Here is a 22,511-nt window from a genome sequence, read left to right as displayed (position 1 = left end):
TCTTCCAAATACTTGCATTTCAGTTTGTTTAGAATTCTGTATACGTGCTGTTTTTGCATCTCTGTTCGCTATCGCACCGACAATATAATTGTTCGATTGCGCGCTGCTTTCAAACTGAGCGTTACAAAAAGGCCTGGAAAGACAAGGACAACGTACAAAGCCGCCACGTGTTCGCTGCTTCCAACCGCTAGCACCCGAAGGCGTGTTAAGCGTTAAATTCTTCGAGGTCGTTCACGAGGGCCCTGCCATTCTAGAGGACGAAATAGGCCGCGGCGGCGCAATTATCCACATTATGCGTCAGTTGTTGCCAAAGAGCGAGTAACGCCATTCGGTTCCCTTAGTACAGGAGCCGCATTCGATTTATTGCAGCGATACCCATGATGGCTGGCTGAGCAACATACCTGAGCGCGCGGACGATGCCCACGGAATGAGGGTTTTCGCAGAATCTTGAAAAAAGCTGTTAAATTTGCTCGTAAAAAAACTCTCAGTCGAGAAAACACGCCGTCCCTAATTTGGCCGCTGCTATTTTTTCCCGGCGAACGATCCAAATCTCGATAGGAAGATATGAGCGATTGAGAAGAGGATCACCGAAGTTAGCGGAGTGGTACGATTTGGAATGTCAAGTTAAATCTGCGCTCAGTGTCGGAGACGAATTCGTCGTCCTGTTGTCACCTTAGTGAGGATCATCATTGTGCTAATCAAATGGCTCATTATAGATATTCCGGGAACAATTTCCAGATAGTTCTAAGTCAGTTTACTGCAATCACTGTATCTTCGATCATGCTTTCAACAATGTGACGCGTCTTTGCATGGATTACTCTATAGCTACGACTAAAAAAATTTTCGTAGTCTTCGTTTCATGCCGCAAAATAACTTGCACTCATTAAAGTGGTATAAAGTCACATTTCTCATCGGAAAAGTTAAAATAAACTCAGAGATTTTGCTGCCAAATATGCGGAACAAATCGTAGTCGACCGTGCACCGCAAAACATAATGTTGATTAAATAATCTTGCAATTTCATCGGTCAGGTACGTACACCAGGAAGTGGCAAGATGGTTTCGAATTTAGCTATTCCATGAGGGTTCATGAAACTTGGCTACCTTCTTTCGGTAGATTCGCGTTGAACACCTCAACCGCGCCGCAAGTAAAGTAGCAGAGGAAAGAGTTGAAGAAAATTTGTAAGAGGCGCCGTAGAGGAGGGCTCCGGAAGTACTTCAACAACCCGAGAGGTTGCTTTTCAAGAAGTTTTATTATCTTTTTTTTTTTTTCTCAAGGTCTTCTTCAGAGCCGTGTAGTGGCGCTTATTTGAGATTAGTGGAGGTTCTTCCCATTGGAGAGGGTACAGAACAAAAATTTTCTTACCATCCAGAAATTCGGAACACTGAAAATGCATTACAAGCCTCACGAAGTGGCTCAGAAGTAGACGCCCTGGGCTCTACACTTCTGAAAAAGACTGTACCTAACAGCACACAGGCGTCATTTGCACAGGAGACTACGTGACATGAGACACACTCACACAAGGCCTCCCCTAAGGTGAACAAATGTGCCTCGGTGGCTGGGAACAACGTATATGACTCGCAATCCATGGGTCGGGGGTTCGATTACACCGATTGATTACCAAATTTTCTTTATCTACTTTTATTTTATTTATTTTAGTAATACTGTAGGCCGATACTTTGGCCCAAGCAGGAGGGGCTATTCACAAACAAAAAGAAGGCACAGAAAAGCGCATAAAATGTAACATGAAATGAACATAATGCACGAAAAGAACCACAAATGAAAGGTCAACATCGCTAACTTGCACCAAAATGATTTTGCAATGCAGCCATGAAATTGTTGAACTGAAACACACTAATGGGAAGTGCATTCAACTCGTTCACCGTTCGAGGTAAAAAGCTGTACTTGTGTTTGTTTTCGCGAAGATCGGTGCAAGCTATTACTCATGACTGTGTCGTGTTCTCCTCGTAGAAGGCCGACTTACGGAAGCTGGTAGCGTCATATTATTTTTTTTTTTTTCAGAAAAAGTTTTATGTAGTAGTACAAGACGATTAATTTTTCTGTGTATTTCGAGTGTCTGTATTCTATTTTGTAACATTACTGAGGACGGCGAAATCTTTCCTGGCATATTTCCAGTATATAAATCGCACTGCTTTTAATCCTGGACTCGCTCGAGTTATTTAGTGTTCTTCATAGTATGCGGGTCCCAGATTTCGGAAGCATATTCTAACTTAGATCTCACTATTATATTGTAGGCTAACATGTTAGTTCTTACAGAGGAGGCGTTTTTAAGCTTTCTCTTTATGAACCATAATTTTTTTAGCGCAGCTGAGCGAACATCTGAAATATGTGTTGACCATGTGAGCTTATTGTTAAGAGTAACGCCAAGGTATTTGTATTTGTCGACTTCGAAAACAATTCTATTTCCAGGTTGGTACAGAAAAATGCTAGATTTTTTTCTACAGTACAGTTTCTTTTTTTCCGCGTTGAGCTCCATTCCCCAATTTGAACACCAGTGTGTAATTACTATACTCCGTTTCATACATCAGGTGCAACGCAGCGAAAGCTACGCAAGTAGTCCGCAAGAAAAAAACAAAACAGGAGGAGTATCACTACGCGCTCGTTCTGTCGGCGAGTGGTTCCTGTCGAAACGGGCTCTATTCCGAGCATACACGTTTGCAATAACATGCTTCGCTTGCTTAGACATCTTCACAGAGCGGATCTTATAGAAAACATGCGCACCAAAGAACCATTTTCTCAAAAAGAGATGCGCAGCGCGGAAGGCACAGCCAGCGCCATCTGGTGGCACAGCTGGCAAGGTTGCGGGGCAGCAAAACGCGGCACGAACAAATACGACATAAAAAAAAACATACAAATTAGCCGAATCCGACCTTTTCTCCCTAAGAAAGGTGCTTTTTATGAAGTTGATGGCAAATGTAAAATGTATTAAGCTTGCAGACAAAGCAACTATTATTTTCTCTCGTCAAGAGCGAGCACTATTTTTTATCGCGGATGCGGAGAGCGCAAACAAGAGCTGTAGCTTTGGTAGTGTTGCACTTGATGTATGAAATGGAGTATACAAGGCGTCTTTGCACCACATCATGATCATCATGGGACACAATTTTCTTGAAGATAACACAATCATCCGCGTAAAACCGAATGGACACATTACCAAGAATAGCATCAATCAAGTCATTAAAATTGTCACGGGACCAGGTCTTAGCAGAAGTCCCCAGTCACACAGCGGCAGCGAGCTAGGTCAGGCCAGCGGATCAGCAACAAAACTTCGTCTCGAGGAGCCCAAGCGATCGCGAAAGCCCAATGCGACGACGAGGAATGCGCCATGTCAATATAAATTTAAAATAACAATGGTCCTAGCAAACTGCCTTGAGGGACTCCTGAGGTGACCTGACGAGCACTTGAAGTACAATTTCTAGCATCAACAATCCAAAGAAGCTTAATTAATCTAGCTTACATTTTCCTGTGCGACAATGACGTTTGAGATATAATACGTCTTCATAATTACAATATATATAATGATGTAATGACTCACAATGCTGCAGATCCCCTGGTGACGTTGTGCCTTCTCGGCCAATCTGGGTTTCGCTGACACGCCGACAACGCCAAAACTACATTTTACACCAAACATAGCGTTCGCCGTTGTCGTATTAAAATTACAATAGGAATTACACAAACTACGCAGTGTGTCACCATTCTTGGAGCATCATAGGTTGCAGCAATTAGATTACAGCTTTTCATCGTTATCGACATAGCAGAAATGTAAAATGGAAGTTGTCTTAGAAAAGCTCGCTCTTTTATATAAAGTACAGTTACATTATTTGATAAGTTTAATAGTGTAGTGTTGTTAAATACTACTTTCTGGAAGTTCCATTATTTATTACTTTGTGTAGTCATATCATGTGTTTAGCAGACCCCTAATTTCGAGATCTCTATAAAGGATAAAACTCTGCAGATACATCCAGACACCTGCAGTGAATAAATCCAATATCATTAGTACATCATCTGACGTAGAGGAGTCTGACGTAGAGGAGTCCCATTTAAATTATTGCTTGTTTTTCCGAGAGGTTTTCTTTTTCTTTTTTTTTTCTTTTTTTTTCTTTTTTTTTTTTTTTTTTTTTTTTTTTTGCTATGAGTGATGTCATCTGCACCTCCAGCAGCTGAAAATTTGCTTTGAGAGTGTGGTGAAAAATGCCGTTTGTGCAATACGGTGAGGACTTGAGCATCCTTTTCAGATCAAGAGAAAGTCTATCGACATTTTGACAGCCTCTGTCGAAGTCGGAAGTCAAAAAATTGAACGCAGTCAGGCCACGCTATGACTCAGCCACGGTGATTTTGTCGCGTTCGAATAAGCGGATCTGTTCTCCTCAGCTAGCACCAGTGGAAAAAAAAAAAAAAATGACGGTGGCTCAACTTGGTTAAGCCTGGATATGCATAGCGAAAGCTACCAAATGAATTGTTCACCAAGCCCGACTCAAATGTTCTCGCCGCTGATGAACTGACTGCAAACCGTATGGTGTGTTTGGCGTCTTCCGAAACTTCTTGCTCCAGTTGACCGGCTTCTTCACCTTCTTCTTCTCCTGTGGCTCGGAGTAACTAGTATTCTTACTTACGGCGCATGCGCAGAAGTTACTAGTGACGCTTACCCGAAATGTGCCGCTGACAGCCCAGAGTATCTTTCGCTACAAAATATGGAGAGGATACACTTGCACAGCAAAGGCGAGTTATGCGTTCAGACCGTTAGTTAGCGCTCCATCCAGATAAAACCATGCATCTGAACATTGTTTCTCCTAGCGTATAGCGGAAATCTATGCTCTGTAGCAGCGCGCCTCGCTTAAGAGCTCAGTCGCTCCGAGAAAGCGAACTTGATAAACGGCCTCGTAGAAAAGAGTCTGCTCGAGCCCGGTAAGCTAATATCCACATATCAAGGCAACGGGGCCGCTTATATCCGTTATTCCAGTCACGTGCCATTAGCGTTTTGCGGGCGGTATGTTTCGAACGTGCTCGGGTGTAGTTTAAATGCGAGACGCGCGTATGTGCGCTGTGATTATACACGGGGCCACTGCAGGAGGAAGGGGGGGAAGGAGGGGTCACCTCTGGAAGGGGGAGGGGCACCGCCGCATCTGCAATCCATGCTTCTGGGCCGGTACTGAGAAAGCGCCGGAAATGCCGAGAGTTCCTACAGCGTAACGACGGCATGTCCTAAACCGGAGGCATGCCTTTCACGTTCTCTACGCTCCAGCGAAACAGCGCGCGCGAACCCTTTTCTTTGTTTCTGGAGACAGGACAAGCGTCCTTGCATAATCCCACTGCGGCGGCGGCGGCGGCGGCTGTCAGCTTAACCAACACGTCTAATGTCTATCCCAGGTCCCAAAGACAGCCCGACATCACAAAAAGACTGAAAGTGGTAGCGGTGCGGTCATCGGAAAAGCGAAAACGTATTATGAAGCTCTCGCACCAGTCCTGAAACTCCCCGCGGCGTTAATTTATAGCTTTCATCACTTCGACTGGAGCGTCTTCTCGTTTAGACGGCACTTTTTTCCCTCTCACGCACCCGCGTATCTCTTTTCCGAGCCTAGATATCGCCTTTTATTACCTGAGAATTTTCCCACCGTATAATAACGCACATGTTGGTTGGGTTATAAATACACACTTGTGTGACGGAATGTCGCCTCGGCTGTGCCGCCGGCCATTGCATTTGCCGCGACTTCAGTCGTGCTTTTGGGGTATAAGGCCAATAAACGTTGTGCCAGTACGCAATATTTAATCGCCCACGTTCAGGACGGCGCTAATGCATTTTCAGGCCGCAGGCGACGGTTCTGAATGTTCGCCCTCTGCTGCTGCATACATGACTCGCATGCGTCTGCCTTATGCTGCATGATTTCTGAAGTGTTCGTCTTGTACACGACTTCTTACCTTTTATTTATCTTTTTTTCCCTGGACGTGATGGAGATCATGCAAACAAATGCATGATCAGAATAGTAATGGCCCTTTAGACGATGGCTGTAGTCATGCATCGAATGGTAACGAAAGCGATAGGCAAATAATTGCGGCGTTCTTTTCTGATACACTTTTGCAGTTGGTTTCCTTCTGACTGTGAAAAGCAGTGCTTCGTTGCTAAGAACTGCGACGAGTCGACAAGAAAAAAAATAACTTCAATACTGGTTGCTTTGACGACACTACAAACTGCAACCCGGGGAAGTACTACGCACTTTTCATAGACATGCTGCACGACAGTGATCGCAATGAAAGGTCAGAACTTCCGGTACAGAAATGATAAGCAGCAAGGGGTCTTGCAGGTTCAGACAACCTTGTTTCTTGTGTGCTTTAAGAGTTTCATATGTTATGAGACAGTGCGTGTCACTGAACCTGCTTATGCAGAGAAAAAAAAAAAATTGACAGGAATTACCCACGTTAAACTTAAGCACGGAAAGCTGCAGTTATAGGTGTACTTGTGGTATCATCTGGGAGCCACCGCGCCAAATTAAGGAGTTTTAATCGTGGCCTCTGGCATCAGCTTCAGTGCAACGGCTCGATTGATCGCGGGGGCCACGGGTTTGTGGCTCCATCTGGGCTCCCATCGTGCCAAATGGCGTGTTATACCTTGCTTAAACCTGGTTATAACAAGCGAAAGGACGCGCCGGAGTGGCTGAGTGGTAGAGACTCTCAGAATGTGAAATCACTACAATAGGTCATGGTCAGTCATTAGGCCCCCATCACTATTTCGTTGGCTGGACAACTTGAAACTGTTACTGACATTCTAGTGGAAATTAAGAAGAAATGGGAAGTGCATGCAGCTAGCGCAAGACCAGGTTAATTGGAGGAATGTGGAAGAGGCCTTCGCCCTGCAGTGGGTATAGTCAGGCTGATGGTGATGATGATGAAACTTGAAACACTCGTCCGGGAAACTCGCGCATCGGAGCCGTTATACGGGGCTTGGTTTGAATTACCCGCTCGAGGCCACGTGGTTGTGACATCGTGCAACAGCTTAGCCAATCAGAGTGTCGGCACAAACATGATCGGACAAGATTATTGGTATGTGGCATTTAGTTTATGAATGCGTTTGCACTATAGAAAGCAAACCGTCGTACATTTTACGGCAATGTATTCAGGTTGCCGCTGAAGGGTGGACGAAAGATATATGACGAATGTTACAATACTAACTTCTTGATCGGCTACCAAAATTCTGTACGGAATATGCCAAATATTGTCGTTCATCGCAGTGACTTTTCAGTTGACCACCTATTGTTAACGAAGCTCGTGCCAAGGAAAGTCCGGGAACGAAAACCTTTCGCCCTTGGCACTTTTTTTTTTTTGGCAATGCTGCTGAACTCCAAACGATGGTGCACAACGAATGACACCCTCTGCAACACTGCATCATTTTTCTTAAGCGGAAAATGTCGCTAAAATCAAAATGCAAAATAAAGTTCATTTATATTAGGCTTTTTAAACAAGGTCTCAACAATGCAGCGCTTCTTAATGTATTTTGTGGTTCGACATGGTACTTCCTTGGGGCCACTTGATCTTTGCTTCGTAAATCCCACATATATGCTATTGGTCTCATCTCAGGGGACTGTGCCGTACGCTTAGCCAGTTATTATCGATTCATTTTGACATTAAACGCTGAGGACGAAATACTGGAGTCCAAAAGGTACACAAGACAACAGCTTGCCTTGTGCATGTGCATGGCTTGTTCTCTAGTCCTTCGTATTTGGCGCTGTTTGCCATTGTAACGATGGCGAAAGTCTTCAAACAGTGCACTATTTCGAATGAGTGGGTGGTACGGGGCAACTTTCCCGTTTGTAATGTTTTACCCTTCTTGTTCTCCGCAGGGAGGTCGCTGCAGATGGCCCGCAAGGCACGGGCCTCCCTCCAGCACATGCGCTTCGCCATCCACATCGCCAGCAGCCGACCTCGAGGCGGCACCGCCAACGCGACGGCACGCAGTTACAGCGTGCGCTACGCGCGGCTGCGGCTCCGCATGATGAGCCGGCGGCCGACGCTGGTGCGTATCTACCAGCTGCTTGAGCCGGCCTGCACGACCTGTGAGCGTCGGCTCATCAACATCAGGCGACTGTCCCGGAAGGGCCGTCACCGGATGGACGTTGCCGAGGCCGTACAGGCCTGGATCGACCGGCCCGACAGCAACCACGGCCTGGACGTGGAGTGCAGGCCGGCCTGCCGCTTGTCGCGCGACTCCGCGCTGGACGTGGAGGTGGCCGAGGTGCTGAACCGGTCGCACCGCAGCTACCAGAGTGGCCCCGCGGGTGTTCTGCTGCAGCATCACCGAGCCATCGACTGCTCGCACGGACCGGACAACCAGACGGACCTGTGCTGCCGCCACTCGCTCAAGGTGTCCTTCGCTGAGATTGGCTGGCACTGGGTGGCTGAGCCCAAGGAGTTCGACGCATACATGTGCAAGGGTCGCTGCCCCAACGACAACCGCAACTTCAACAGCACGCACGCTCTCGTTCAGAGCCTGATGAGCGAGCGTGCTGACGTTCCCAGCCCGTGCTGTGCTCCCAAGTCACTCAAGGGACTCAGCTTGCTGTACCAGGACGGGCCAGACTCGGACCTCTATACCGTGGCCACACAGCAGGGCATGGTGGTCGAAGAGTGCGCCTGCCTCTAAAGGGGCCCACCGGGGCGCGAACCAAAGATTAGCGTGCAAACGAGCCTGGGTTCGGTTGCGGCCATCAGGGCAGGACGCGGCGGGTCCTGGGAGCGACGGCGAGCATTGCGAAGGGACAGTGCGCGCCTGCAGTCGCCGAGGTGCGTCGGACGATGCGCATAGGAAAAGGTGGACGCACTATGGCGATGTCTCGCTCTGACAGCCGTTCCTCGAGTACACGAATCTCAACGACACTCGATGATGTGGCGTTACCACGACGTTTACGCTCTCAGAGTGCTCTCATTGGCTGTGGCTGTCTTGCGGTCCGGTAACTGTTCCGAAAAGTTGCAGGCAAGTCGCATCATCGAGACAGCCTTGTTAGGCGCACTTTATGGTCGAATAGCGCGTATTGAAGGTCCACGAACGAGGCTGTTTCGGTGGTAACGATAGGGACAGGTGTTTCAGGCTGCAGAGCGGACCCTAATTAGTACATGCAAAGGGAACCTACTGTTTTGGGACAGAATGACCCGCATGAGGAAAACAGCTGTACCTGTGACCACTGCTGAAAATAAGGGACAGCGCTGCAGTAGGGTGGCTCATTGTTACTCGTGTTAGGGGTGAGTGCCTCATTCGCAAGGAACTGTAACGCTTCGTACGTGATGAACATCCGGGGCATGACGAATAATGCAGACCACCATGTCGGCTTTCACGGCCACATAGAAACGTGAAGGTAGAAAAGCACTTTTAGCCTTTTATAAGGTTCGGGTATACCATCCGTGCGGAAAGGTTCTCCACCAAGCCACCCCTTTCAAAGACTATTGAGAAACTGCACTCCGAATAACACTGCAGAAAAAAAAAAAAAAAAAATACCGCCTCAGGAGGCTGAAGGAGATCGAGATTAAAATACCACCGAGTCATTAATTTGGTTTCCCTGTTGGTGCCATAGGCACCTCTAGTCTCAGGTAGCACTCAAGTTACTACACCTGTTTGTTTGAGGTCAGAAACTAAAGAAGGAAAAAAGTGCGCTGTTTTTTCTCCTTTGTATGTATGTATGTGTGAGCTTAAACTTAAGTTGCATGGCACGTTGCATGGCAAGTTGCACGGCTCTAATTGCATGACAAGAAATTCTTTTCGAAATCACTGTGTCGGTCATGGAAACTCCAAGCAGCGCCTCTACCGAAAACAACCCGGAATATAGCGTCGCACAATGAAAGGAGCACTTACTGTACGCAAACGGTGCGTCATGGCGTCACTGAAATTAATTATTCAAGAATGATGCCGGCATAGCAAAGAAAAAAAGTCTAAGCCCTAACTCGTGTCTGCCCGGGCCTACCACTCTTTCCCAGTGCAACCCAAGCTTGACTCAAGCGAGAATTCTCATTCGCGGTGCGAAGCACGTTCGTCGCAACAGCTCAACGTCACCACCAGGGTTCGCTGCGCCTTGCCAAAGAACATCGTCGTCGTCGTCTTCTTTGTTGTTGTAAATGTGCACAATCAAAGGAAAACAACAAGAGAGGAAAAAATTCCGAACGCAAGCGCCGTCGTCAGTCGCACCAGGGTACGGTGTCATGTTCCTTCCGAGGCAAATGTCCTTCCACAGCCTCTTCGTGCTTCGTTACCTTTTTTTTTTTTTTTTTTCGTAGCGCTAGCGCGCGCCGCGTAACAAGGCGCGGACGTCCTTCTAGTGTTCAAAATGACCTGTGATAAAAAAGAAAAAAGATAATTCTGTTGGCTCGAAGGGTCACAACGATAAGTTGAAACGCGCGGGCGACGTTTAGGCAAGAGACTGCCCTTCAGGAGAGGGGCCGCCGACGCTGACACTCGTGCGCTATAACTATACTCCACAATGCCATGCCGTTCCCTGAGAGAAGAAAATTGTGACGACACGAGTATTGTGAGTCATTGTGCTCTTCACGAACATTTGCGAGTCCCGTAGAAGCGGATGCACCCCCATGTTCGCTCCGTCTCAGTGGTTGCGTGCAGTGGGGCGGAAACGTATCACTGCTCATTCAGCGAGGAGGATCACAGCGAATGCGAAAAAATTCCCAACAAGTTACTCACTTATAGCCCCGCTTGAAACTGCTATCACTAACGTCCCCGTATCAAGGACATCTCGCCGTATCACCAGAATTACGCAGGTTTAACAGAACTTGGCTCGACTAGAGCCATCAAATCAACGGCAATCCTCGTTTCGAGCTGTTTTCGGGCGCCTTTTGTAAGTAGCAGATGTGCTTTCGCGCGCTGTGGTCTTCCCCTCGACTGCACGCAACTCCACGAGAATGACCTCGAAAGTGTATTGAGCGACGAGGGTGCGTTAGGCCTCGTCCTTTCTCGTGTGTTATATAAAGTATGTGAAAAAACAAAAGTGCGTCTATGTTGTTTCCCCCGAAAGACTGTGTGTATCAATAAATGAACCTCACGCATGTTACAAGGGTGGAGGTGATCTCTGGATCTTCACTTTCTCGTACGAAGGAGAGTAGTGCACACGTACAAAAAAAAAAAAAAAAAAAAAAAAAAAAAAAAAAAAAAAAAAAAACTGCACAACACAAATTTTATTCATTATTAATTTAAACAGCGCGAACAAGAGGACACAGGACAAGATAAAAGGAAGTCACAGTCCAAGCGCTGACTCAACTATGCCTAACCCTTTACTCCAAGGCCCAGATAAAAACAAATATGACGAAAACGAAACAATCATGTGTAACAACCCCTGGGTTCACCTGCTGCACAAAAAGTCACTCAAAAAAGGCATCTCTTTGCTTGAAAGAGCAAGAGAAGACTTGCTGACGCACTTATTGTCCGTTGAAATAAAATATGATTCAACTATCTCTCTCGTCATCTTTTCTTCGTGGCGATACAAAATTCTAACCAGGTCAAACATAGGAGTACACTTTTTCTTCACCTTCTTCATTGTTTCACATGAATGGCAATATGAGACCAGAAATGTTTTATCCTTGCCACTTTCCAAGTTGTTCGGGTGTTCCAGTAGTCTCTTGTTAATACAGCGTCCTGTTTGTCCTATACTATAACAGGCTCCACAAGAAAGTAGAAGCCTGTACACAACACCAGTCTTGCATCCAACAAATGGGTCTCTATGTTTCACCCCACATTCTTGCTTCTTCGATTCCCTTTCCCTTTGAAGAGGATTTGTCCGGCTATTCAAAGGGAAAGAGAATCGAAGAAGCAAGAATGTGGGGTGAAACATAGAGACCAATTTGTTGGATGCAAGACTGGTGTTCTGTACAGGCTTCCACTTTCTGGTGGGGTCTGTTATATAGGAAAAACAGGACGCTGTATTAACAAGAGACTACTGGAGCACCGGAACAACTTGGAAAGTGGCAAGGATAAAACATTTCTAATCTCACATTGCCATTCCTGTGAAACAATGAAGAAGGAGAAGAAAAAGTGTACTCCTATGTTTGACCTGGTTAGGATTTTGTATCGCCACAAAGAAAAGATGACGAGAGAGATAGTCGAATCATATTTTACTTCAACGGACAATAAGTGTGTCAGCAAGACTTCTCTTGCTCTTTCAAGCAAAGAGATATCTTTTTTTAGTGACTTTGTGCAGCAGGTGAACCCAGGGGTTGTTTCACGTGATTGTTTCGTTTTCGTCCTATTTGTTTTTATCTGGGCCTTCGAGTAAATGCTTAGGCATAGTTGTGAGTCAGCGCTTGTACTGTGGCTTCCTTTTATCTTGTCCTGTGTCCTCTTGTTCGCGCTGTTTAAATTAATAATGGATGTTAACCAACTCGCCCAACAAAGTATCTTGGTAAACCAATTTTATTTTGGGGTAAATTAGTGATGGCGATGAATCGGTTATCTCCGGTGCAAAGCTTATTTCCATCAAGAGTCATGTATGCGTCTGCATCCTAAGCGACGTACCTCCAAATGAATGCAACTCATTATATATCCATTAGTCAAAACAACCTCAGCGCTAAATCGGGCTAACATCGCTACAAAAACCAAAAAACATATTTGCCTGATATCAGCAGAAAAGCTCGGGCCGAGAGCTTGGGGATGAATATGTGTCTTACCGGACCCGACATCGGCATCCTAATCTGGGGCCAGCACTGGATGGCAGTCTTACCTATTTTGACCCGGTGTACTCCTATTCGTCCGTTCCAGTGACGGTGGCGGTGCCGCGCGGCCTCTCCACGAAGCAGCGAGAAATGGTGGCGGTAGAAACATTTACTGCCAATATTATAGAGGGTTGGGGGGGCGTTGCCCCCTACATGGCATTTGAGAGCCCCCTCCATGTACGGAGGGCCCTCTTACAAAGCAAAAGAAAGCCCTTGGAGGGCTATCCGAGCGAGAGCGCATGTAATGATCTTGCGCTGGTCCTTATAGACAAGCGTCATGTTTGTAAACAAAGGTGGCGCTGCGATCGGCAGCGACATGGGGTGTAGGCAAAAGCGCAGCGTGCCTACTCTGCGCAAAGCGACGCTGCCTTCGAAACCAGTCCGCGCGTGCGAATATAATGAGATGTAAGCTTCGCTTATGCGTAGAAATAGCTTGGTTTATGCCTGTAGAGTATTTCCGCACATTATCAGCCGATTACAGCTAGAATTACTTGGCGAAGAGCGCTGCATTGGCTTCCTTCTCCGTGGCCTCAACAGCGCGCGGCTGCGGTACGTAGGCGACAGCCGTGAGTGATCAAGTTAAATAAAAACGAGAAAGCGCAATGTATAAGAAAGACTAATAGTCAACCCTGTTCAACTCCCAGGCCTATTCCTAGCGCATGCAAGGAGGACGACAATATGAATGACTGGAAGTGTGTTTTTCATATATGACGAATCTATTGAGCTGCCTTTCTGTTGCTTCAAGCACTCGATCACTCTAAAGAACAATATTATCGGCAATCACATTTCTAGCTCACTTTACCGGCAACTTAAGTCATAGAATTTCGTATCTAATAAGAAGAACTCAATCTTTTAGATCTGTTTAACATGTTGGCAAAGTGCACTGCCAATTTGTTTTCGCCTGCCCGATAAAAAAGACGTTGACGTCTATCTCATCTTACAGATGTAGCAAGGTCATTCACAGGTTAATATGTACATGGCGGCCAGTACGAAAGCTCTCATTTTGTTCTCTATGATCTATGAGAGACGCATGAGTGCAGATGAAGCGTTCTCCACGATCGCTTGCAGCGAAATGTGCGTGATCTGCTGAGCTTTTTTAATTATACTTGGAAATTGTTTTTCAAATGCGCATCATCTTATTCTGCTTATTTTGCACCCCTCATAGTCGATTCCCCTTTGGGACATCGAACTCCATGTACCATATACATACTTAAATATATCCTGCTCGATCAGAGCTAGATTGTACGTGGATATTTAATTCGTTCGTCAAGATCTTATAATGACCTCCAAAAATAAAATTTAGAAATGAGAAATAATAATGAGGGACTGCCCGGATCATAACAATATTTACTATAGAACCGGTGATGAAGAGACTCGTTGAAACTTGTGAAAGTACAAACAGAGAAAAGCTATACTTTACAGGTCCGGGCCTGTTATAGCCAGCAATATCGCACTGGAGTGACCGCGCTCAAAGTAATTGCAATTGCCTTCACAGCAGCGTTTTTGTCCTTTCTGTGTGAACATATGCACGGGCAGCACTGCAAGTGAATAGAACTCACAGTGCAGCTTCCCTGCGGGATCATACGCACACGGAATATATCGCGTCTGAACTTCTTACAACTTAATAGTAATATATCAAAATGGGCACGAGCTGCAGGCGTTTGTTCTTGCGCTATTCGTCGTACCGCCGAAAAGCAGTCATGATAATTAAGGGTTTCAAACGAACTGATCTAGTTTCGGTGAAGAACTGCAACGCATATATATGTTAGCCGCGAAGGCAATCCGTCACCGAAGAGTCTACTTGTCGCGCTGAATGCCGCTGCCCTTCGCTCTCATCTTTATTCTACCGCAAGAAACATGTTAAAACAAGTGCCATTTTGCTTTTTGTGCCTCGTGGCGCAATCAACCGCACCACAGCTCGTAGAAATATTGGGAATTATGCCCGAAAACACAGCAATCGCCGCGCGTCCAATGCAGACGGCCCGCGCTTTTGCCTATACCACGAAAGTCACTGCTGTCGCCAGCGCCACCGCATCTCCGCTGACGTCACGGGCTGACGCTTGTGAGTAGCTTCTCCCAGTAATCTATAGGGGGATCGTTGTTCGCGGCACTGGCTACCGCAGTCGTTTGAAGTTTGAAGATGCAAGTAAAAATGAATGGAATTATTTTCACTGATGTGCGCATCAATGAATGTTAGGCAAAACAACCACGTTGTACTTGACACCAAACAAGGGCGCAGCGATTAAGCTCACTGGACCGGTTTGTAATATGTCTCGGCTCGATGACCACTGCGGTTTATCAGAAACGTATTTCGTTGACTTACGAGCCGCGTCGTCAATGCAATCATGTTAGAGAATCGCATCGATTAGGGCTCAGTATCATAACAGCGCAGCTGCACGAAAGCAATGCAGGGCTTAAACGCTATGCCGATGCGCAGTGTATAGTGAGGATATTTCAAGGCGGGCGTGCAATAGAAAAAAAAAAAAAAAAGGAAAACCTTTCTTCCATTAATTACCACCTGCACATATATTCGACGCAGCAGTTCGTTACAATCGTCATTCAGTTTTCAGTCTTACCGATTAAAGCGGGTTTCTGTCGATACCGTGACTTCAACATAGTCTGACTTCAACTGCGCGAATCTCACCGTCGCATTTTCCGGACCTGATTCGCAATGGGTTGGAGTACACGCAAACATTTCTTCACAAATGCCCCCTGATCACTCGATTACAGTGCTTTAAATCCTCTAGAATAGCAGCTTGGGCATGTTGGTTACGCATCTTGAGGTAACAGCGCGGAACGTGGACGGGAGCACAAGATTAGAAGACGACACAACGAGCGCTGTTGTGTCGGCTTCTAATCTTGTGCTCCCGTCCACGTTCCGCGCTGTTACCTCAAGAGGTTTAAATCCTCTGTTGGGAAGCTCACTTTTAGCTCTGATCTCGACTGTTTCATTAAGCTCAGGAACTATAGTATATACTGCTTCTCCAATTACGGTGCTGCACCATATGTAACTAATACATGCTACAGGCAAACTAGCTACTATATTGTCACGTAGTGGTGTCGAGGTCGACGACACAAATGAAGGGGGTCGATGATTGCACTAAAGAAACTCTTTATTTGGGCTGACTAGCGCCCGCAAAAGAACTGAGCAACTCGGCGGCGGCGGTAGAAACAAACGTGCTCGTCGATCGTCAAACAAAGAATGCTCGTCACACTCGTCAACGCTCAATTTAAAGGCTGCACAGAACAATCTAGATAACGTCGCAAACAGCTACCAGCACGGGCTGGAACATTGTGGAAAGACACACGAGTGGCCGGAATCTTCGAGATAGATCTCGGTGCATCTTGCGCTACAACGAAACTGATAAAGGTGTGACTCGCGACATCGAGCATTAACAAACAAAGATTACGAAACTGATACGCGGTCCAGAATCAGAGTGATAAGCCTGTATGCCGGCGGCTGTTAAAAAAACAACAAATACAGTTTTGAAGGTTTCGCGGCAATATACTTAGCATGTGAGCAGTGTGTGATAAATGCACATAGTCGCCACGACGAAACACACCGCAAAAGAGAAGAAAAACTGCAAAAGTACTATAATTGAAATTGTCATGTTTTATCATAAGTTAGGCACATGCGTGGACTTTGAAGAAGTATTTGCGGCACTTGCGAACTATCGATTCCATACATGCTCCCATCAATGAACATTTATTTCGAGCCCGTAATGTATACCAACTCCTGCATGGTACCTTATAATTATAAGTGGCAATGAGTTACTGCTGCTGCGTATTTAAAGGCTAAACTTCACACTGAGAAAGATGTTACAACGTCAAGAAGCCACCCAGCTTCTAAAGTACATGATACTGGCAGTAGCGCTATTACCAGTCCGTCAGCCGTATCATATCCTGCCGCTAAAAATACTGAATACTATAGGCAACCTGCACTGCCTAGGTGGCGCTTCAATTGTTCCACAGCGCCACAGCGCAAGTCTGATGATTTTCAACGGCTCAACTGATCAGGGTCTTAAAATACAAGGCCATGAAATACCCAGAGTGGCAGAATATCAATACCTCGGGGTATGGGTAAACGAAGGATTGGCATACATTGAAAATCATGAGCAGTAACTATAGGGCAGAACGGTGAACAAATGCCGAGATAATGAAGCATAGTGCATCGTGGGGATACAACAGGTATCGGGTGTTGAAGGGGTATTCTGAAAGGAGCTATGGTTCCCGGGCTTACATTCAGAAATGCGGTTTTGTGCCTAAAAGAAGAAATACAGTCGATTATAGAAATAAATAAGAGAGCCGTCGGACGATTAGCACTGGGTGCTTACTGAGAAACCACAAATGAGGCGGTACAGGGAAATATGGGCTGGGCATCTTTTGAAGTACGGGAAGCTCAGAGTAAAATATTATATGAGGAACGTCTGAGAAAACTGGACAGTAACAGGTGGGTAGCTAAGGTATTTAAGTACCTATACCTAAAAAGCGTTGACTCACAATGGAGGAAAAGAACTAGGAAACTAACCTGTAAGTATGCTGGCCACAAGGACGAAGAATAAAGAGCGTCAAACAACAGGTGAAAGACATAGAAAGTAAAATTGGATAAATTCTATGGAAAAGAAACAGAGTGTAGAACTATACCGAAAGTGGAAAAGGCAGATCAGGAAGGAACCTTTCTTTGATAACTCAAGAGGCAGTGCCCTGCGTTTTGAAGTTAGATCGGGGTGCCTTAGAACACGCAGCTACAGAAAAAAAAATACCATGAAGATGACATGTGCAGTATGTGGTAAATCCACAGAAACAATTAACTATCTTATACTCAAACGTGATGGTATCCCTCCGGAAGTCGATGCAGGCGCAGTCACTGAGGCCCTGGGGTTTAGAGATACCAGTGGACGGGTGAATGAACCTGTGGTGGAAGCTAGCAAAAAACGATTAGAAGATTGGTGGCTTAAAAGCAGAAAAGTAACATGATGTTAGTAATGTAGAAACAAAAATTCAAAAAATAAAATAATATAGTTAAGTGATCTAAAACAATAATTAAGATATAGGGGGAAAAACGAGCATGATAGCAACTGCTACCACCCCGTTTCAAGGGAGATGCTCCTATATTCCATCCATCCATTCACCCATCCAGCGCGCCTCTAAAATGCTGTTGTTAGCCGCTTGGTTCGCGATGAACGACCGAGGATATTCAGCAGCATTATAGATACGCGTATGACAATTAACGTCTTACCCAGGCGCTCTCGATGTAGCCCAGTTATTTGGCAGGCCATGCAAAGCTTCGGCAGAACGTGCAATCTTACCCAGGCGCTCTCGATGTAGCCCAGTTATTTGGCAGGCCATGCAAAGCTTCGGCAGAACGTGCAATCTGATGCCTGTAAGCTCATGCAGGTGGCGTGAAAACGCCCTACGAAAGCGGCAGAAAAGTATTTGCTCTTCTCGCTAAGATACATTTTACGGCGCGTCGATCGACACAGCAAAGTTCATTGCTGGTTGCCTATAGCCAGCGTTACTGAAAGTTGTGCCAACCCTTAAAAGAGAAAAAGGAATGAAACTCGCATATGAAGCCCATTCCTAGTTATGTGCTAAACAGTTACGGAAAACACGGCTCGACTAAATAGTAAAGGAGAAAAATAAACCATTGTCTCGGCCCGAACAACCAGGCTGGATACGCGATGCTATAGACGCTGGGGAGGAGGGTAAAAGTAGAGTGCTGTAAACGAAGTGCATATGCTGGCCGCATCTTTATCTAAATTATTGATGTTTAGAATAAACGGAGCAGGGTGATTATCTTTGTTACGTGCATCTGCCACCAGCAGTGGTAAGCCTTAAAATGTGTACGAGCACTGAGGTTGCAGTGTTTCCACATGGTAAAATTCAGTTCAGTTCAGTCGTGTCCGACTCTTCGTGACCCTATGGACCATGTCACGCCACGCTTTCCGGTCTCTCACTATCTTCCTAACATCACATAACTTCATCTGCAGTGCCTCGAGGATGCCATCTAACCATCGCGTTCGCTGCCTACCCCTTCTCCGGCGACCCTCAACTTTTCCCAACATCAAATCTTTCTCCAGCGACTCCTCTCTTCTCATCAGATGACCAAAGTAGCTGAGCTTTAACTTTAGAATTTGACCCTCCAATGAGCAGTCAGGGTTTATGGTTGACAATATCGACTGATTTGATCTTCTGGGAGTCCAAGGAACTCTCAAGAGTCTTCGCCAGCACCACAATTCAAACACGTCAATTCTTCGGCGGTCAGCGTTTTTCACAGTCCAACTCTCGCATTCATACATCACAACTGGAAAGACCATAGCACGAGTTATACGGATCTTGGTTGGCAAACTAATGTCTCTGCTCTTTACGCGGTCAAGGCTAACCATTGCTCTCTTTCCCAGAAGCAGGCGTCTCCTAATTTCATGGCTGCAGTCTCCTTCCGAGGTAATCTTGGAGCCCAAGAACAGAAAATCTGTCACAGCTTCCACTTCTTGTCCATTGATGCTCCAGGACTTGATAGGGCAAGAAGCCATGATCTTTGTCTTTTTAATGTTCAGTTTAAGCCCAAGCTTCTCGCTCTCTTCTTGTACGCGCATCAGAAGTCTCTTGAGTTCCACTTCACTTTCTGCCATTAAAGTGGTATCATCCGCATATCTAAGGTTGTTGACACGTTTTCCAGCAATCTTCACTCCAGCTGAAGACTGAAGAAAATTAAAACCGTCTAAATGACAAGACGGAGGCAAGGAGACAACACAGGGCGGTACTGACAACTAACATTCATTCTGCCAGCAATCACTAAGTGGGTGGGTGTAAACATGACCAAAGAAACTGCAAACATTGCGATAACAGTCACTACGTAGATGGCATGAAAGCAGCGGAAAAAAAACACAGTGAACGTGTGAAATATGTAAACGTATCCGCACAAGGATTTGCATGAAAACTGGACGAAGACACTTTCAAAAGGAGCAAAAAAAAAAAAAAATCTGCCTGAGAGGACAACAATAAAATGCGCAAAAGCGTTGTGATCGCGCATGAGCAACACCAATAAGAAGCACGAAATGCCAATAATTCTCTCAGCAGAATGGACACTGAATGATTTCTAACACATTCATCAGGCTGTGACCTTAAGGTAGACTATTTTCCATCCCCAATCATTTCTCGTTCCAACTGGCTCTTCGTTTGTCCTCTAATCTGTGTTTAATTAAGCTATAGGATATCAGCCCTCGCAACTTCGATAGGGAGCGACCAGGTATGATCTTCCAGGCTACTCCAGAGAGAGCGCGTCCTCTTGCAGGCGGATTTTTAGACATCTACTCGTCTGGCCAACTAAAAAGCCACCACAGCACCCCGCCGGGGTGGTATAGATGGTTAAGGCGCTCGACTACTGTTGACAAGGGTGCCGAATGCCGGCCTTGACGGCCGCTTTTCGGTGGAGGCGAAAAGTCAGGCGTCCGTGTGATGTGCAATATCAGTGCACTATAAAGAACTTCAAGCGGTCGATATTTCCGGAATCCTCCATTACGGCGTCTCTCATAGTCACTTTGAGACGTTAAACCTCACAACGACACCTGTGGCGCATGAAACGAACTTTCTTTAGTGCCTCATGAAAAAGATTGCAGGTTTTGAAGTCTGTTTTCCCCACTGAAGTGCGATGTTTGAAAGCTTACAAGGCGCAGACATTATCTCATCATCTTCATATCACCGTGAAATATTTTGAAGATTTTATGAGAAATCTTACGAAGATATGGAGAAATTACGAACTTCGTTCGGCTAGCCAACTCTTCGGGAAGCGGAGGCTTCCTGCACAGTCTTACAAATATTTTGTCTTGTACCGGCATGATTTCAACAAGTTGAACTACTCAAATCATGCCTGCACAAGATGGGATTCCGTTTTCACCTTCAAGTTGAAAGACTCGGTAAGGCGGGCTGCCCAACCTCATTTTAATTTCTGTGGCTGAATGCCTGCTCAAAAAGCTAAAAAGTGTGTTAAGCTCTTTTCTTGTGTTTTCTTGTTTCAAAACGAGTACTGCATTTAAGTTGTCGTCTGAGTGGTGGCAGACACATTAAGGACAGTGAAGAACGAAGGAGCCAACGATCGAGCGAACAACCGAGAAAACATCAGGCGGGAGTTACTGCTTTGTCACGAAAGCGCCAATTCCTGCCCATGTAATATATTGTTAAAAGAACGTGCGATAATGACCCATTTTATGAAGAGCCCTTTCGTGGTGCCTGAAGTAATTATATATTGGACTTCACCCAACAATGGTGCGGGCAACCATTTCCCCACCTCAAATATTTTGCGCCATGGTGAAACCAAGAGCGCTGGAGGGCCAAAGGCAAAATTGATAGAGGTAAAGGTAATAGACTTGCCGGTTTTTTTTCAGGGCGAAGGAAGCAGTCAGTGCATTACAGGTTAGTGTCTATATCACCACACATCACGAGAGCGCTCCACAAACCTGGAAAGCGCACCACATCCAGTGCTACACGTAAGCCAGCATATGTCCTAACCCGAATTAGGGACGTTTCTACATGCATTCGACCTGACCAGCTCCCTTTATAGAGTCAACTATTAGTCGTAGTTCGCGATAGTCTTTAACACCGGCTTTTCATTCTGCAATTTTCTGCGCCTAGCTCGCAGAACTCTTCCACCCCCTTGCTCGGGGCTCAGTCGAGAGCAAGCCGTTTTATTTAGACAGCTACAGACGGGCTCACTCCCCAGTCCGTCGCTGATGCATAGAATGTATCCCGAGACGCACCCGACAGACAAATGTAGAGTCTGCCGAACGGAGACGGCCGGCTTCGCACACATGCTGTGGAATTGTACCAAGTACCAGGAAGAAGCTAAGTCTGGGAGGATCCCGCCGCGACTGGAAGCAGCCGCAGGGAGCGACAATCAAGAGAAACAACTCTGGGCCGTCCAGCAGGTCATCAAGGCGCTGGCCCGGCAGGGAACCAGCGAGCCGGCCACGGCGAGCGGGGACCCAGGCCGCGCGGCCGGTGCCCAGAGGACGACGTAGGCCCCGTACGGAGCGCGCGCGCGCGAGCGCGCGTTCTACTGCAGGCCCCGAATGAACGTTTTACCAATCCAATCCAATGGCATTGATAGACTGAGTCTGAGAAAGTGTAAACGTCTTTAAAAATTGTTGTAGCGACTGTAGGAAGAAGGAAAAGAAAATGCACGGGCCTGCTACTGGCTCTGTAGCTAAGCCACCGCGCTGCCTAATAATAATAATTGGTTAATTGTGCGTACAGAAGAGAAAAATAGAGAAGAAAGGAAAAAGAAGAGGGAAAGAAAGACGCGCACCGCAACAGCATTCGTCTACCACCTAAGCAGTGGTGGCTGGCGGGTGCAGTGACGGCCTACAAAAAATATCATTGGCAGGCTAGCTAGCCCCCGCCGCTAGCGGCGTTGACCTACCAGTCCCAGCCCCGTAGGGCCACACTCAGCCATCCTTGGCCACCTCTACCTTCGCGAAAAAAACTACTTTGCGGCCAGTGTAGCTCTCGCTGCAAAATAATTGGTTCACAGGAAAGGATAATAATTGGTTCACAAGAAGCGAAAGGTGCAATATCTGTCACACTCGATTTGTGGACACCTAAACCGCGTCGTAAGGGAAGGGAGGAAGGTGGGGGAATGAAAGAAGGAACAGTATCCTAATAATAATAGTTGGTTCACAGGAAGGGTAAGGCGCAGTATCTGTCACACTTCTTTCTGTGGACACCTGAACCACGTCCTAAGGGAAGGGAGGAAGGTGGGGTGAAAGTGGGAAGAGAGAAAGAGGAGCCGTAGTGGAGGACTACG

General features: G+C 46.3%; 1 protein-coding gene across 1 annotated transcript in view; it reads left to right on the top strand.

Annotated features, from left to right (window-relative positions):
• Positions 1-11,261, top strand: part of LOC146182295 (bone morphogenetic protein 4-like) — an 81,926-nt gene extending 70,665 nt beyond the window's left edge. The window contains exon 2 of the mRNA XM_084577386.1: positions 7,849-11,261. Coding sequence (XP_084433512.1) covers positions 7,849-8,648 — 800 coding nt within the window. The 3' untranslated portion in view covers positions 8,649-11,261. The remainder of the gene's footprint in view (positions 1-7,848) is intronic.
• The last annotated feature ends 11,250 nt before the right edge of the window (positions 11,262-22,511 follow it).

This window comes from Amblyomma maculatum, chromosome 8 (genome assembly GCF_055883805.1).
Source record: "Amblyomma maculatum isolate TAMU_Amacu chromosome 8, ASM5588380v1, whole genome shotgun sequence".
In the NCBI taxonomy this organism is placed as follows: Eukaryota; Metazoa; Arthropoda; class Arachnida; order Ixodida; family Ixodidae; genus Amblyomma; species Amblyomma maculatum.
Note: the sequence above shows the minus strand (reverse complement) of the source record. Positions and strands in the feature narration are given on the sequence as shown.